At 48.8% G+C, this 19,009-nt stretch overlaps 1 protein-coding gene across 1 annotated transcript in view; it reads right to left on the reverse strand.

Annotated features, from left to right (window-relative positions):
• The window catches only part of LOC125956571 (heparan sulfate 2-O-sulfotransferase pipe), a 111,128-nt gene extending 94,512 nt beyond the window's left edge, over positions 1 to 16,616 (reverse strand). Inside the window, exon 1 of the mRNA XM_049688596.1 lies at positions 16,303 to 16,616. Coding sequence (XP_049544553.1) covers positions 16,303 to 16,355 — 53 coding nt within the window. The 5' untranslated portion in view covers positions 16,356 to 16,616. The remainder of the gene's footprint in view (positions 1 to 16,302) is intronic.
• Between the last annotated feature and the right edge of the window lie 2,393 nt (positions 16,617 to 19,009).

The raw sequence follows: 19,009 nt of genomic DNA on the forward strand, positions 1-19,009 counted from the left end.
GGTTTTAGGTACTTTGAATAGGAAATTCCCAAACCAGAGATTCTCTTTTCGTTCGACAACAGTTTACTTTCGAGGGCTCGAGGCAGAGCGACCGGAATTGGGCGTACCGGAAAGGTATCATTTATCGATTTGGTGCATTTGCTTTTCGCCATAACCCAAGCTAAAACCTCGCGACCCTTACGGGAACTTGGTTGAATTGGCTAGACGGCGTACGGCGGCTGCACTGATTTCCATCTTCAATGTTGACCACCTTCACACACACACACAGCGAAGGTGGACATTATGCCGTACCGGGGGGTTGCTTTTACGAGCTGCATGTCCTGCCCGTTCCTCCCTTTCCCTGTTTTTTCCGGTGCCATTGTATTCAAAAATTGAACTTTAATATGACGGACCGGACGACTGAAACGGAAAGGCAAGAGGCGGTCCCAGAAAAGCTCTCGACATTTTACTGCAAACACTAATAATAGCAATAATAATAACAATAAAGACCGGGGATCGGGAGGCTCCAGCGGTGGCGAATGGCGTTTTCGTGGCATAAAATTAATCAAAAATCATCCAACACTCATCTGGGGCGCTGAGCGGCAACGGCGTGAAGTGAATTTGTGCGGCGCGCGGGGTTGAAAAGGAGAGAGGAGAGAATTAGTTCCGACGAGTTCCGCGCGATCGATTTGGAATATTAATTTAGCCGCCCCGGGGGGACCCGAGACGATTGCCGGAGCTTCTCCTGGTGCCGAGGGCGGACCTGTTCCTGCCAACGGTTGTCCTTAGTTTAATTTTTGCATTGTTGGTCCGCATTTTCCATCGATCGATCACGATTCCAATTGATTTAACAAACTCAAATGGCCGGCGAAACCGTTGAAAATCATAATTAATTTCGATGGTTTTATCGTGTGTTCACTGTTCTCTCCGCCGTACACCACGAGGATAGGAAGTGCTTTGCGCCGGCTCTTTGCCCAGTCCCTTACGTTTCCTTCCGCCGGTGCAAAGCATTCCGGACGGGTTTGAAAGATGACCACCATAACTTGCGCTAAACAGTGATTAGCTGAAGATAAAAAATCCAAAAGCCGGAGGTACGGGGTGCTTGGAATATTAATGTTTATTGCTTGAGAGAAAGAGAGAGAAAACGCGAGAAATAGAGAGATGCTCCGTGGAATCAGTGAACGACAGCAGCGCGCGAAATGATGAACGGGTCGGGATACAGCGTGCCAGACATCTCGATCATCGAGTAACAGTCAATCCTGGGACGTTTCGTTATTTATTTTTAAGTTACTTCATCAAACTGATAAGCGAGTCCGGTCTAATCAGCTACTCGGCGATGCGTTCGAATGTGAGAAGATGATGGAACTCTTGATTACAGGATTATCTATTCAAGGCACGCTTGGCAGAAGATGATTGAAATCATGATCTTGTGCCTAATACCTTTACTGGTGTACATGAACAGCAGCTTTGAATGAATAGTTCCTGCCGTAGCAAAGGCTTCTTCGATGAAGCACTGCATGAGAAGCAGAATTGTGGAATGATTCTATTTTCCAAAATCAATGCTATAAGGGGGTTTAATCCCTCAAAAGGAAAGAGAGGATTATAGGGTTGAATAACTCAGAGTTACTGATGCTGCTGATGCTGCTTCGGTTCTCCAAAGCTCTTAGCTGCACATTGGATCACAGTGTATTATCTATCCAGCAAGAAACAAAGCAACGAAACCTGCTCAAGCTTAATAATACCAACTATCACCAACCGATTGCATCTCATCAGTGTTCATCAGCTGCAACAGCAAACAGGTATTCTGTGGCATCAACAGGACCCATGACCGGTGCGCAAGAAATGCGGAAACGCGGAAGAGAAAGACCGTTGCAACGTCCGACGTGTCATATACGCATCCAGTGCGCAGGTTCGGGTCTTGGGTTCGGTGTCAAATGAGTTTTCCACTTCCACTAGCCCTACGACGGTACGATGGTCCTCCCCGATGGTTTATGTAACATGATTAAACCAATGATGAGGAAACCACCACTCGCCGGGTATTAGCCGAGGCGTAATCTCATTTTCCAACTGATGACCTCTTCTCCTTTCGAAAATCCGTTGCTGCTGCTGCACTCGAAGCCGGAACCGGGCACATTCTCCGGCTGTGATCCCGGTGTGATGTCGATACAGTTTGAAGATACGTTCACAACCACAAAAGCGTCGTTAGTCAATTAATAGACTGTTAGGCGGCAACAAAAGGCAGTTACTGCTGCCGTTTCAGGGGGGAAAGGATAAGGACAAGATCATTTGTGAAGAAGTGTCAAATGGTAGTGAAGATGGGGAGCTAGACCTTTGATCACCTGCTGGCACAACGTAGAAGGGCTCTACGCGTGATTATCATTAAGAGTTTCCTCGTCGTCGGTCGGTTGACAGTGCGTCCGACATATGGAGCTACTTCTCTTTCGAATCGCACGCACACTCCAGCACTCCGATAGTCAACACAAAGCTTTTACTTGCCGATGCGACCGATGGCGGACGACGCAAAACAATCCTATAATTGAGAGTGAAATTTAACGAACTCCGCACTTGGGACGAAGATGACGATGACGTTCGGGTGTGTGTGTGTGCGCGAGTGTGTTTAATGTGATTAGAAAGGACTTATTTGCAGTGTCCGAGTGTTCAGTTTCGTTCCGTCAAAGGTCTGTAATGCTGCTCAACGTCGAAAGTTCGCGTCAGGTCTGGATCGCTGGAGAGCACGGGGTTGTGCAGCAGCAGTCGGAGCAGTCTTGAGTGTGAAATCGCTGCTCGGAGCTCGGTACAAAAGATGATGATGTTTTTCGGGATCAGCTGCCGTTTGGTGGTTTTGCTTCTTCCGTTTTGCTTCTTTTTTTTGTTGTTGGCCCATAATAACTAATGCAAACAGTTTTAGAAAGGAAAACGACACAACCAACCAACCAACTAACCAACCAACCAGCCAGAGGTCTTTCAATCCAATCACCACCACCTTTCACCTGGACCAGCTCTACTCTCGATGAGCAAGAAGATCTCGGACCAATTCGTACGGGGTAATCGTGCCCCGAAAAAAGTAAAAACACAGCTTAAGCCTATGATGCAGCTCATGTTGCCTTTCCATTGGTGCTGCTGCTGCTGCTGCTGCTCCTCTAGTGAGTCGATAAACAGTTGCAGGTGCGAGTGCGCGAGGCTCACCGCTACTGCCTTCGTAGTGCTCTCATTATCATAGTGATGCTGCTGCTGCTACGTAACACACAATCATTACTCGCGGTAGCCATTACAAAATAGCCCACAACAGCGCGCCAACCCGCCATTTGTCTGGCGGTGTCGTTGTTGAGCGCTGGCACTGGCAGACGACATCATCTCGGCCATCATCATCACCATCATCGAAATCGAAAGCAGAGATACTTTGTGGATTGGAGCTTTTTGTTGCGTTCCATTTTTTTTTTTCTTTGGTGCTGAGTTTGCGGCGAGCTATCATTAGCGACAAGTGCCTCGATGTGTAGCATCCACGTTTTCGAGCGAGCGAACGTCGTTAATCTTGTAAATGGATTGTGACAAACATTTTTATGCAAAACCAAAAAAAACGGGAATCCCTTTTACTTTCCGCAATAATCGCGAATGAAATAAGAAAGGTGGTCAGCAGGAGCTAGCTCGTGGCTCGTTTTTTCGGTTGATTTGTTTGATTACAATGTACAATCCCTAACGAAGAGGAAGAAGCTTAGTGTAAGGGAAGAAGCCTGTGCGAAGAATTGTGGCACATTTGCGCGCCGAACGCGCCGAGACTAGCCGAGAAACGGTTGAAATTTGAATAGTGCTGCCGCGTCGCGTGCCATTCCCTGAACGTACGTTTCTATTTGATTTGTAAAGCGACGACGACGACGACGACGACGACGGTTCTCGCGGGCTTTTGGTTGGTTCGCAAACTGAAAGTGAAATGGTTTTAACATTCACAAAACCGACCAACGAGCCGGCATTGTCCGAAACCGGGCCTTTTGGGCTGTTGGTCGCAAGTCGCAGCGCGACCTTCAACACCTACGGCTCAGCACGATGGTGCACCGATGTAAGCAGCGTGATTAATGGTGTTAAGATTAGGAGCAGCGATTGTAGAGGATGGACCCGGCACCAACCGGCCATTAAAAGGCACTTGGACGGCATCTTAATTTTTATTTGTCGATCGTCGCCCGCTGATTTGCGTTATCAGATCAGCCGAACCAGAAGGGACGGCGGTTGCAGCAGCAGCAGCAGCAGCAAACGGGCACGTTTCTCATAAACCACCCTCGCCGCTGGCCACCCTCTTGCCCGGAAATCTGGATCAACTTTCTATCGAGCGAAAGAGCACCAGCGGCTGGCTGGCTGGCTGGCTATCGGACTATCGGACGGAGTTTGTTGTTCTGCTTGACGGCTTGCGGCTCGAGAACCCCTTCCGGGTGTCGTAAAGTGGCGCTCGGGCGTGGACTACATTTTATGCTTCACTTCAGACCGAGCATAAAGTACAAGGTTAATCAACCAAAAATCGGTTTCGATGTCGACGTCTATGCTGTTGTGCCTGTTCGGCGTTCTTGTTGCCGGGTCTCGCTCGCTGGGTGCGGTGATAAATATCATAGTTTATGCTCGCGGAGCTATGCTTGCCGGGGGGTTTCGAATGCGCGCGATGCTTTCGCCTGCACTTTGTCTCGACTCTTTGGCTGGTAGCTGTTGGTGAACTGATTTATGATTCCGAACCCATTCAGTAGCAGCAGCAGCAGTAGTAGTAATAGCGTCAAGGTTTTCAGTTAAGAGTTTAGTTGTTTTCAACCTGGTATCTCTCTCAACGTACTCCACCCTCGGACACGGTGCGTCGCTTTGGAGTGCGTACAATGAATGGGTAGCTGTGTGGCGTGTGCTCCCGGCACACCATTACCGAACTCTTTCGATATTGGGTGCTCCACGGGTGGCCGGTTTCTTGTAGCTAGTGCCAAGGCGAGTCGAACTCAATGTGTACTCAAAGTGTGTGTGTGTGTGCGTGCAAAATGGCTAACCAAACTAGGTCAGGTCTCAACCTTAACGATCGCGTGGCGCTGCTGCGCTGGACACTCCACGCTCCTCGCGCTGCCACAATCACCGCAACGCCCGGTAACGCCCAACGGGCTTGCCTTGTCCGTTGGGAGCTTTGCGTGGTGGAGAATCGAACAATACACTGTCTCACAACTCGTACTGTTGTGGGCCCTAATTGCAGCGTTTCGAGCGTTTGGAAGTATAAAGTTAAGAATCGAAACGTTAACCATTCAGCGCTTTATGCAAAAGCGCCAAAAACCGGCAACGACAAAACAGTGACAAAACGGAGAGAGCCGAGAGAGAGAGAGGACTTTCGCCCAAGACGGGCGTCATTGGCCCTCCGATCCGGCGAGATGTCTGGGTCCAAGATAAGCCGCGCGCGACATGACAATGGGCATGTTAATTTTATCTCTCTCTCCGTCTCTGTCTCTGTCTTCGTCGCTGCACAAACAACAATGCAAACATTATGCTAATACAGCGGAGAGATGAGGCAGATGCTGGCAGAATCTAGGAACGACCATCGGAAATCGGAACTGCAGCAACAGCAGGAGCAGCAGCAGTAGAGCGTGGCATAGCATAGCATAGGCGCACGAACAACAGCAACACCAACATTATCTTCGACTTTCTAACCTCGCCCCCCAAAACGGTGCAGTCACAAAGAGCCCCAAGAAGAACTACGGGACAGCAGCTTGTGCTTGGTTGTGACAAATTGAAATTGGAGAAAGGCATTCGGAGCAGCAGCGGCAGCAGCAAAGTGGTCGAGCTGTGCACTCACTGCACGCCATTCCCGTGGGGGGGGAAGAGGTACCAGACGCACCCGGGAATTGAAATCTAGCCGCAATAGTCGCTAGAGAGAGACAGAGATCGACATTCCGGAATCCACAGCAATCCGGAGTTCCAGGTGCATCGGAATATCGGGGTCGTTGGGTTGGGCAAAGGAGTGGCCAGCTGGCACACCCAAAGCATGGAGCATGGAGCAAGTGCGCCCCTTCCCCTTGGATGTCAATGGATCACGGAACCACTCCCGGACACTATACCTGTTTGGTTCCTGTTAGTTGACCGCTACCGGGATGGGAAATAAAAAAGTAAAAGGTGTAGTATGGAGCATAAAAAAGGCATACCGGGACCACGGACCACGCTCTGTACCATGTCCGCGACACTTGCCAAACGCATGTAATCATATCATCCTGGGTGAGGTCGAGGGATGGGTGGTGTGGTTGCTGGGGAGAGAGGGGGTAATGTAATGATCGTGTGACGATCGTTATGCTGGTGACACTGCACCACCGGGCCACACCGCGGACGGGCGCATATATGCAGACGACATGCAGGTTAATGGGCGTTTAATGTACCTGTCGCAACGGGCGACCACCGGAGGCTGATAACGCCCGTACTGGTGGTGGTGGTGGTGGTGGTGGTGGTGAGGCGAAACATTTATAACGTTCACCGTGGTTTTGATGGTCCGTTATGCTGCTGGTTATTAGCCGAGATGGTGGAAGGAAGAGATTTTAAGCTGCCCCCTCTGGTTTCGGGCCCCGGGTAGGTTCATCTCAGGTGTTTATTTGAATCTGGGCTCGTTTATGCTTTGACCTGAACTAAAGATTTGTGACGGTGTTCGTCTTTTTTATATTTTACTACTAAAATGATGGTTGGCGTCATTAATGATTTTATTTTAATATGTGTCGGAAATTAAGAGAAGTATCTTTTTTTTACAGAGCTTCAATAATTTTAAAGAGCTTCAATCATTATAATCTGAAGCGTAATGAAGTGCCAATGATGATTTTCCTCAAACTGTATTACTCGAATGCTGTATTTCGTGCATTATCAAACAGTAAATGAACGAAATCTAACAAGTAATTAGATTATAGGTGTATGGCTTTAATATACAGGACAGAAGTTTCTTTTGTTTCTTGTTTCTAAATATGTTTTAGGCATATTGGCCTTGCTTTACCACAGTATATTAGATATTAGAATATAGTTGATATTAGAAGTAAAAGCAAATCCTCAAGAATTGTATATAAATCAATCAACTAACTCCCCGCGGAAGAAATGGCATGGACTTAAAATCTTCAAATACATTCTTAATGTTGAAATAGTATAAAGATGTTTTCTCTTATCAAATGATGATGCCTAATGATATTACACTTTGTACCCATTTTTACATTAAATTGGCCTCATTTTACATTTAACTTTCTTATAGATTTATCTCTAGCATGCTTAAAGGAAAGCGATAAATGTATCTTTGTATGACCATCAACAATAATTTAATATTCCACCAATTGAAACCAAAATCTAAAATAATATTACTCTCAGCTCACTTTACATGTACCATATTTTCCAACAGCATATTTCTTACATTTAGTTCTTAAAAATGTCAAAAAGAAACCAAATAAATCAAACTAAAGCATCATCGCTCTGAAAGCGAAACAGAACCAAGCACGTGATCCTGATGCGCCCATTTGCTTAGCTGTGGAGCATTGTCTTGAATAGAACAATAGATCTCAAACTCGGTGGTCAGTTCGAGCGGTCTGACGGACCGACGTCTTAAAAACATTATCTGGATCACGCGTGATTGAGTGCATGGCCTCGGCACCGTACCGTTACCGCACACTTTTTGATTCTTCTTCTGGCCGCCAACGCGAACCAACTTCCAAAACGCGTGATTTCCGCTCATTCCGGCTGAAACGAGCGATGGAAAGGTAGATGACTCCGTTAGCAGCGCGTCTCATCATAATCTTCTGCACCGGCAGCAGCAGCAGCAGCCACAGCAGCAGCAGCGATAGATACATCCAGAAAACAACAGATACTCAACAAGATGCTTCCCCTTCTGGTCATCCCGATGATCTCTCTCTCTCTTTCCGGTCTTCGTTCTAAATCCAGCATTTTACGAGCTCATTCACGCCGATTACGATCGGCACTCGCGTGCTGGACTCGCGTTTTTTCCCTCGTGGTCCCTATTTTCCCCCTTCCTCATTTTCTCGTTCTCGACCCACAGAAAAAATGAAAAATGGATAGAGCATGGCGAGAAGAAGAGAAAAGATGATTCCCACGGGCCCGGGTAGAACAAGCAAACGGTTTCTTTTGCGGTTCATTGCATCCGGGGCTACCGAGACCGTGGTCCGTCCGTGGCACCATCACAACTTCACGAACGCGACGTTGCATTTAACTTGAGCACCGGCTACCGGGCTAATGATGCTGACGGGTTTTTTTTGAGGTTTTTGCTGCTGCTTACGAAATGATTACGCCGCGAAGTCGTTCAAGATGAGCGCTGCTGCGTTCTGCTTGACCGCTCATTGTGAACGGCGTGGAATGTTGAGGCCGACTAGAAGCTACCGACAACGTCACAGCGTCACCACAGTTGCATAAATTATAAATCTTAGAACCGGACACTTTTCTTTGGAACCGAAAAAAAAATCCGCCGCCTACCATGAGTTTTCCACCAACCGACGAGCGAGTAGCTTATCGTTCTCGACCAAAACCAGAACCAGAACCGTCCGAAGGTCCAAGTGGGCCTTGGAACAACTTTTTCCATAACCCAATTTCCCGGATTATCAATCCGGGCACCAAGGCTGCAAGGAGATGAAGATTATCGAAGAAAAAGGCTTCCGTTTTCCGGCGACTCTTTATGATTGTTCTCCACCCCTCGGTGGTGGTCATAAATCAGAGAACGGGAGCATCAGAACGGGGCTTAGGATGTACGATGGCCGGATAAGCGAACCACTGGCCACGGGGGCCACGATAGCCCGTCGTCGTCGTCGTCGTCGTCGTCTGGCCGGGATTGGCGTTTAATTATTCATCGGACAGCTTTCCGCACGACCAACTGCCGACCGACTCACACGGAGACAGCGCGATGCGTGTCCGGTGGTCGCTCGAAACACGGCAGAAGATGGCGCGACCAACGACGGTTCGGTTCGGTTCTAAGGGTTTGAGATATTTAATTGAAAATGAATGTTGATCGACATAATAACCGCGCCACACGCGGTACCGGAAGAGCTCCTTTTTCGAGCCACTTTCGGTGTTCAATTCTTGAGCTAGATTAAGACTAGATGATGCCTTGCGATCGCAATGGCAGAATGGTTGTAGTACCCCATAAAAGGCCATTTTCGAAAGAACCGCTCTGTCTCTCTCTCGAGCTGCTTGTGTAATCCAAGGCCCAAGGTCAGCCCGTTGGATGATGAGCATCCGTGGTGTTAACGGACCCCCCCCCCAAATGGGGAGCGATCAATAGCGTTCGCCATAAAGTCGTCGCCGTCTCTGGAGGGTTCAGGCGATCAGTCTTCTCCCGAACCGAAAATGGTGGCGTTTAAAATTTTCGGTTTTACCTTTCGCACCATTCGCTCACACACGCACGCACGCACGCCAACGGCTGACAGTGGCCTTGGTATTGGGTGCTGCTGCTGCTGCTGCTGGGCACCACCACCTTAGCTACCTCCGTTACGCCACTCCGAGGCAGATCGTTGGCCGATTCGTCACGTCATGACGTTCGACAGCTGCTTGCTCTGCCTCTATCTATCTCTCCGTTTACGAACATTCTCGGTTCGTTTTAGAAGCCGGTTTCGGTATCCAACCAGAAAGAATCATTTCTCTTCGCCTTCAATCAGTGTTCAGCGAAGGAAAGAGGGAACCACGGAAGCCATTTTCAACTTGTTTGCTCCGATCGGCTGCTAATGATCGCGGCGCTTGTTGAACTTTACCGTATCGGAGGGTTTTTTGCCGGGCAAACTATCCCCGGGCAATCTGTTTTCCTCCGTTGCTGAGCTTTCGTTCCGACACCGGCCTAATAATGAGCGCTCATCAATTGTTGGCGGTGCCAATGGTCGATGCCATCGCCTCGCGAGGGAAACCCGAAACCCCGTTCGCTCGGTCCGACGGTCGGTTGGTCGCCGGTGATTTTGGCCACATTGCGCCTCGTTCGAATAAACTTTGGTTCTGGCACGGACTCCACACGGACGGCACGGAACCGGGAGTTGGGATTGCATTAAATTTATGGGCCATTTCGGCTATTAACATATTTTTATGGTCATCTCCTCTCATCCCCCGCTTCTCAATCCCGGCGGGTGGGTTCGAAATCTCACCATTCTTCCATTCCGGCGGGGGTTCGTCGTCGCCGACGGTCGAGAATATCGAACCAGAAGAGATCGCAAAGCGAAGCGCCTGGAACGGCTGACGCCCGGATCCTCTGGTGTGTGTCTGGGTGACAGTCTCGCGAGTCGCTAAATTGGCGGCGCCTCCAATCCAATCCAATCAACCTCCTTCGAAAGGTTGACCTTTGCTTTGGTTGGCCATTTGGCGAGACAAGCGGTCCATGCTGTGCCAATCACACGAGCCAAAGCCCGTACAGTAGATCTCTCTTCAGGTACGATCGATTTTGGGGTAAGGTTAGAATCGGAGAATCGATCACCAACCTTTTCGCGTCTTTTGAGTCTTCCAATCGCTAATTGGGAAGTCAATGTTGAGTGTGTTCCGAATTTGTCGCCCGTCGACGAAACCGGATCTTGCCGAAAATGATTAAGGTCATACAAGATCGTTGGCCAAATCACGCCGGATAGCCTCTCTCGGAGCGGCGCTTCTTCTCGCGGTTTTCGGAACGCGGATCGGGTCGCGCGACCATCACCTTGACTTTTACTTTCACCCACAGTATCGTATCCGAATGGCGACAACGTCCAAACGTGGCATATGCAGTCCAGTCCGGGGTCCAGTGTCCATCCATCACTTGGCGGACGGACCCAACATTGCATCCGAAGGGACCCGAAGAATGCCGGAACACAACGTGGTGGCCGTTTTTGGAGCGTTCGGATTCAAATGAGAGCCGTCCCCATCCCGAAATGATGCTGCAGATCATCTGGTCTGGTCTGGTCGCCGGGTGTCGAGAGTGCAACGCACTTTCGGGGCCAACCATCATTCCACCCCTGCCCACCTCATCATCCCCGCCTCTGGGAGAATGGGAGAAAATTGCACAGACGGATAGAGGAAAATGTGGTGCACTTTCTCGAATCCGAAAGAACCGAACGATTCCGAAAGAGAAAGGCCGTCAATGGCGCGTCGCTGTTGCTTGTGCTTTGCGCTGTCCAGCCTAGACCAGAGGTTGTTTGTTGCCACCAGCTAAGACCAGGACCGAACCGGACCGGTCAGCCTCCCTTTCCTCGCTGCCCCGCTTCGTTCAACGGCTCGGGACGAACGGTTCTCTAATAGCCGATATTGGAACGTGTAGTGTCGTGCTGGGCCTTTATTTCATTTCAAACGCAATGCCTCTCTCTCTCTCTCTCTCTCTGTCGATGAGGGTCCGTGGCCCTTCGCGTTGCCCCTTTTCGATTACTTCATTTCTGGAGCCATGTGGAGTGCCGTCGTGGCCACCATTCTGCCCTGTCAATTCATGGCTCGGTCCTCGGTCGTGATGGTGTTGTCTGGAAATCAATCACGCTTCAATGTGTCAGCAACAGCAGCAGCAGCAGCAACAGCGGGTGGGGCAGGTCATGCTGTGAGCGAAAGCATTTCCATTTAAAATCATTTTCATCCCCCCTAACGCCTTAGGAGAGAGTGGAGCAGGGAGTTGCGGAGTGATCGGTGCCAAGCATTCCGATTGAATCGGAGCAGCGACAATAACACATACAACAAAAAATCGCACTTTTGTGCGCGTACACACGTATGTGTGTCTGTTATCATATTTATTGTTTGCATTGCGCGCACCACCGGTCGGCACCGGGCGTTGGTACATTATTTTGCTTCCCTGCTGTTGTTGATGTTGTTGTTGGGGAGGAAAATCTGCTGCGGGAAATTGCCGGGGAAATTTTGTGGCATCCGGTCACTCGAAACCTATCGATACCTGGCAGGGGGAGGGGGATGGAGGAGGTGGACTTCTGGTGCATTCCGAAGTTGCAGGCTGGCGATTGAATGACGTGGATAGATTTGTTTGTTTGCTTGTTACAGATGTCGGCTGCTGACTGTAGCACCCCCATACCCCCCGCCCACGTTGTAATGCCCTTGGTGTATAGGTTACCCACACACACGCGCACGGGCGCACACACTGATAATTCGATATCAGCAGCAGCGTGACGGTGAGCAAAAGGATCACTACCTTCCCCGCGCAAAAAAGGGAGGATGCAAAATCTGTTAAATATTGAAAGAACCCAATTTGCAAATTCATCCAGTGGGAGGAGTGGAACCCCGCTCCAGGAGGATTATTGATTTTGGTTCTAGGCTTTTGGGGGAGGCTTTGAGTTCCTGGAAAATTCCCGCAAACCGAATATCAGTTGATTGAGTCAACCGGGAAGTCAATTTACACCAAACAGAACCAACAGAACAGTGCGTGTGTGTGTGTGTGAATGGGGAGTAAATTACGGGTTTGGTGTGTTTTTTTTATGTGTGTCTGATTTGTGGATTTCCGGCGAGGGCGCCAAAATCCCAAATCTGGCACCGAACCAACCTGACACCTTTACGCACACACACGCGTGCGCACGCAATCCTTTTTCCGGTTGTGGTGATTTAAGTGAGAATATCCTCTTAAAAACGGATGATCCCGTTGGTTGGTTTGCTGTCTAAATTCGGATAAGTAACATATGCTTTAAAAAAGATACAAAGATTGAATGATCGTGATCGAAATCAAATCTAAGACAGATAATTGTAGTTCTGTAAGTTACAATTGGAAGGAAATAACCAGGTGTATCCATATGAAACCGCCTTTTTATTTTTGTCAAGAAAAAAAAACGTTTTTTCGCAGAATAAACGATTCTGCGAAAATGGAGAAACTCTTATGCTTCAAAAAAATGGCAACAGCTAAACATTTTTCCTATCTTTTAGGAAAATTTACAGATACCTCGGCAAAACAAAAGTCGATCTTTTGTTTCGAAAAAAACGCTAGTCGATTTTTTCAAACTTTTGTAAAAATGGAAGCGCTGCTGGGCCCAGTATCTGTCCCAACGATGCAAATGAATGTTGATTCGATAGAGCCAAGTCTGAGTCTGAGTTAGCCGCAACCGATAAATGCTCGCAATCGAGGTCTTGTATGGTCTTCATGGCCGGTCTTTCGCGGCATAGCGAGGCATTTTCATCGATAAACATCGGACTGTATTATCGATTACGATATTCCGATCGATTTATGCGGCTTTTAAGGTCCGAAATCGATTAAGTGTTGCTTGTATAGCTCACTAATAACCGTTTCGCCCAATACGGCATAAAATTCGACATGTCTTCTAACGTGTTTGGTGGTTCCCTCGCGATTCCCGTTTGTCACATCGAAATCGCCATTTTTTAATTTTTAAAACCACACTTTGCACTGTGTTTTATGAAGAGCATGCTCACCATAAGCTTCAATAAGCATTTGATACGATTATGTCGCCTATTTTTTAAAATGGAAGCACGATGGATAAACGATGTCCGCATTTTGTAGTTTTTAAGGACGGAAATTGCCATTTTGTACACAATAAAAAAATATTGGTTGTAGTGCGAAATTAGAACTATTGCGCACCGATTTTGATTAACAAATAGTGAACGAACAAAAAGAAATATTGAGAACGGTTCTATGGTTCCATTCGGTGTTGATATGCCTATAATAACACGGAAGGTGGTTTCATATGCATGATCACCTGGTATATCGGTTTACTTGCACAATAAAATTGAATTCTCCTTCAGTTGAATGCTAAACGTGATGGTGAAAATAGTGAAGCTATTCCATTCTGACATTTGCGCGATGAAAGCACTTCTTCTTCGGCATGTACAGCATCTTAGCACTATTGGACAACAATTAGAGCATCGAAAGATAGCTCGGTTCCGTATGGCTGACCCCCGGAGCGACAAAAACCTTCGAAGAATGTTGTAAGGTCTGTCTAATCGTGGATGACAACAATTGGAAGAAGGTGCCGCTGTGGTTGACGATCGGTCGTTCTCGTTTGGCTCCAGACCTGAATCGTACTATTTGCAACATTGCAACAATTTTGTGACGAAAACGGAGAAGAAATTGCTGGAAAAAGCACTGATATAACTGAAAAAAAACATGTGCACAAATACGTTTTCGTTCTCCATGTCAAAAGTTCCGGCTAACTACCAGAAGGAGGCTCGAAATTTTGCAGATTTTATCCCCCTTTAAATAAATCGATAAAATTGCTTTCGAAACGTTATTTACAGAACCCATTTATTGGTCTTAGTTTTGTGTTTGTCTATCACAATTCAAATTTTGCGTCTAATTTAATGCATAAGTTATCACATTTCTTTATCGGGGGAAAATAGAGTCTCCGTCGATGCTCAACTCGATCCACACGAGCAACACGAGAAGGTGCGTTAATCTTCGTTCTCCCCAAACGCAAGATGCGTGGTCACCATGCGCTGAAGCAGCGAAATCCGCCAGTTCGTTGTGGCCACTTTCATACTTTTACTTTTCCATCCACGCAACGCGCGTGGAGTAGGGTGGAAAAATCGAATTCGCAAAGCCACCACCCCCCCCCCTCCCCCTTCACGCTTTCGTTATCACCAGATTGCCAGGGCCAGGGCCAATCGTGGTTCAACTTCGGTGATCGGTGGATGATGTTTGATTGAAAAGCCCGAAATCGAAACCGGATCGGAAAAGCGGTTTTGAAACCGGGACCATAACACACCACGAAGAAGAAGAAGAAGAAAAAGAAGAAGGTGGCCAGCCGGAGCACCTCACCCCAAAATAGATTTCTCAACCGGAACCGGAACGATCGGCGTGCTGGGATGAACCCTGCCTGCTTGGTGGTTGGTGGCCAGAAGGTCCATCCGGTGGGGGGTTGGATGAGATTGAGTAATATTCCGAGTTCCACGGGCCCCTGGGTAGGTCATTAGCCTGCCTGCCCGCGGACCGTTTGGCCCGGAAGAAAGTGTGAGTTTCGTTCGCAATTTCGTTCGTCTTCTCTCGCTGGTCGTCACATCTTGGACTCATCACGACGCGGCGATCGCGATCATGTTTTTTTTTTTTTTTGCGTGAATCGCGCACTCCCCGGGTGCCCGGGAGACCGGTGTATCAGCGGTTGGTGGTCGGTGGCAGAGTGGCATCTTTCAATTGATGCTATGGCGGGCCCCGGCTACACCATTTGTGGCGTGCTTCATGCTGTGCGTTCAGCGCTGTGCGTGATGGTATGCCGCTGCGTTGCCAGGCGCTGCACTGCGTAGTGGTGGTAGTGGTGGTTGTGCGGCCGGTCTATCGACCCCACGCGCTGCTTGTTGGCACCTCAACCGATAAGGCTAATGTACCGGGCGGTGGCCAAAGCAGCAGCAGCAGCAGCAGCAGCAGCAGCAGATCATTGACTTGCGCTCCAGATTACGGTAAGTAAATCGCCAACAGCTGGCGTGCGCGAGAGTGATCGCTGCTGGAAAAACCTCCAACGGTGGACTCGCTGATCAGATCCAAATCTCGCTGGATGCTGATCGCGATTCTGGTTGCCCTAGCGGCCCACTATGCACCGAGAGAGAGAGAACTCGTTTTCGAGTGCAGCGTAAGAAGAAAAAAGGGAAAGGCGAAGCGCGACCTGATCTGGCTGTTGGTTGGCTGTTGGCTGCAGTTGCAGTCACCGATCGGTCCGTTACGGTGGGGGCCGTGTTTTGGGTCAAGTGATTGTTGAATTTTCTAACGAGCCACCGGGAATGCCGTGCCGCCCTTTCGCTTGGAAACTGCTAGGCGTCCCCCATTTGGGTTTTCCCCTTCTGTATTTGACTGCAGATTGCAATCGAAACCTTTCATCTTTCCACGCCATAGTATGGCAGCCAGGTGTGGAGTGGCCGGAGCAATGATTAACAGACCGGCCAGGCCAAAGGGTCCATTCTACTGATGTTGAAGCTGGAGGGGGTTGAGGGACTACTCTTCAACACCTTGTTACGTTCGCGCGAAGGGGTGACTGATTGGCCGCTACAGAAGGGAAGGGGAAGGAAAGTGTTACTGGTTTGTATTTCCGTAATCTTCCCCGGCCGTGGTCCGTAGGTAGGCCACAGCATAAACATTATGTTCGCAGCCACGATGACGCGTCGTCAATTAGCGGAAAGCGTGTCGATGGAGGTAGCAGCAGTAGCAGCATTAGAGCGCAGACAATGTTTCGGAGCGTTCATTTTTCTCCTTGCGTTGCTGACAATGTTGTTCGATCGATCGATCATTCGATTGCGTTGTTTGTGCGGAAGGTAATTGCAATAAAAACCTTTTTCATCAGACCCCCGTAATGTTTAATATCTTAATGCAGTTGAAAGGGAAGCATCAGCATTCCAATCGAAACGGATGAATCCGTTCGCAACATTCTAGAACCCGGCCAAAGAACTGGGTCACCGGGAATCGTGAACCCGTTAATCGTCTTTTCTTACCTTTTTGGGATCGTCACCCGGCGATAGCGAAGTAGGTAATCCATGGTGTACATGTGAACGTCGCCGCTACCGTTGCCACCACCACCGCTCGTAGGTTCGGTGAGAGGATGTGACACTTTGTGGCCGAAGCCCGTTAATCGATCACTTAGCACCTTCGCTCTCCACGTCACGGACCACAAAAAGTAGCGAAAACCGGGCGGAGTGGGTAAGCAAATTTCGTCGTCGTCACCGCCGCAACACACACGCCACTTACTCCTTCACACCCCTTTCTATCTCCGCCACCTCCGGCAGCAGAGTTGAATCGATTTTTTTACGTAAAAGAAAAGAAGATTCACTTCGAGATAGAAACCACTGTCGAGAATTGCGCACGCACACGCACACACACACGCACACGAGCACTTAAGAGGTCACTTCGTTTTCTAAATAGCACACGCGTAGCCTACTGGGTGGAAGGACACATCGAAAGGCTGATAGGTTGTTAGAAGAAAGTAAGCCGATTGTCAATTGAGCATCCTGGGCTGCTATGCTGCGCCTGAGACACACTTGTTGCACTTTTTTTTTTAACTGGATTATCTAACTTGGATTATCTTTTTAATCTCGCGCAGATCGGTTAACGGTGGTCATATCGGTGTACGGATATACGCGGAAATCGGATTCACGCACTCTCGCTTATCTAGCATTACACACTGTTTTCGATCGCGTCGTTGCTAGCAATCGAAGTACACACAGCACACACTTGCATCACTTGCAGTACCGTCGATTCTGAGTAGCTGTCTACCACACTTCATCGAAAGCAGCAGACAGATTTTTGTGCGAAAACAGAAGGAAACGAGCAGCGAAAATCCTCAGCCCGACCCGGTGAGTGAGGGGTGGTCCCGTTTGTTGCTAACGGACGCAACGGACGAATCAATTTGTCGATTCGCGTAGAATCTCGATTGGTGTGTTCGTTCCGGTATGCAAAGCAAGGCAAAAGAAAAAAAAAAAACACACAACAACCAACAGCCAGCCAAACAAAAGAACAAATTAAATTTACAGGAAAAAGTACCTGGCGGACGGGTGGCTTGGCGTCACTAATCGGTGTGGCGAGGAAACAGTGCGAATCGAATCGTTGGCGCGTTCGGCAAACCGCCACAAACACAATCCACGCGGATGATGAGCGAAATTTCTTCCCGGAGCCCCGGAGGAAAGTGTCACAAGAAAGCGCGAACCTTGCGAACGGAACCTGCCTTCGATCTACAACAGCTGTTGTGCGTCTGTTGCAGACGCTGTTACGGAGTTGTCGACGAAGACGACGACGACGACGAGAACGACGACGACTGTTCCGATTAGTGGCCACGGCTTGAGTGAAGCTGTTTACGGTAATTTTTCTGTTTATTTCTCGCAAAACCCCCCCGCAGCGTGGAGCCTCACGAGGGCGAAGACGATGGTGATGGTGATGGTGGAGAAGGTGGAGGAGAAGGGCAACATAGTACAGACCTACATTTCGCCGGCCGGGGAGAGAAAGAGAGATCGAGAGACTGCGCTGACTGACTGGCGGGAGCAAGAGAAAGGCCAACAGCTGAGGCTGTTGCTCTTTCGGTCACACAACGACGGGGAAGCGAGACAGAGAGTGAGCGAACGCGGCGTGAGGCGCCGCCGGCCCCCCGATCGGGGGGGGGCTTCGGTTACACGTTTTGGAGCCACGCTACACTCCCACTATTGCTTCGTACCGCGTGGTGTGTGCTCGTACAGACACACCGCTAGGCCCCTCGACGCACTTTTGGGACGCGCCAGCTCCACCAGCGGCGTCAGCGTCAGCTGTGCAATGCTCCCCGCTTATGCTCTCCATATGCGTCGCTCTCTCTCTTCGGGGGGCGCCATGCAGAGAGCGGCGCATGGCTTCGTGGGTTCGTTGTCTACCGATCAACGACATCGATCGTGTACACTCCGGTTCGGAATGATAGCCTCACCCTATTTTTTCGATCTCGTGCTCAAATGAAGCGCCTCAAAAATAATTTGTATCATAGAAGATTCTCTTTTTAATCGTAGGATACGTATATAATTGGAATTTTTAAAATATGATTAAAATTGTGAACTGGGGAGCCAAAAATGAGGTCTTTCATAATGCACACAGGTTTCTGTATAAGGAAATCCTGACAAAACTACCAAAAAGTAAATCAAAACTCATATTTCAGGGTCGGAATGGTAACAGAAGAAACACTGCCTACTATCACATGTTGGACTGGATGATTTCTGTAGAAAAATGCAGAATCATATTTAAAAACCCTTTCTGAGGCTATCATTATGAGACGGAGTGTAACATACGGTGTGTTTTCTGTTGCCTACTTTCAGGCGAAAACAAGCGGATTTCGGACGAATGAACGGGTGGCTTAGCATGCTTTAGTAAAGCGCGGTGGATTAGTATGCTTTCGCGGTCACTCATTGGCCACTGTTTGCTGTATTTCGTTTACCCTGCCATTACATTCATCGCTTTAATCCCCCTCTTCCTCGCTAACCCACCCCGGGGGAAGGGAGTGCTTGCATCGTTTTATAAATCATTTCCCTTTCTCCCGTCTTGATCTCGTTTGTTCGATCACTCCCCCTCATTTAGCCGCGTTTTCCGCATCTCATAATCTCGTTCACCCGTTCTGTATTTACACCTAAACAAAGTCCATCGGTTGGAGTTTGGTTGTTCCATTCTCATCTCTCCTCTCAATGCCCCGCCATT

This window comes from Anopheles darlingi, chromosome 3, assembly GCF_943734745.1.
Source record: "Anopheles darlingi chromosome 3, idAnoDarlMG_H_01, whole genome shotgun sequence".
Taxonomy (NCBI): Eukaryota; Metazoa; Arthropoda; class Insecta; order Diptera; family Culicidae; genus Anopheles; species Anopheles darlingi.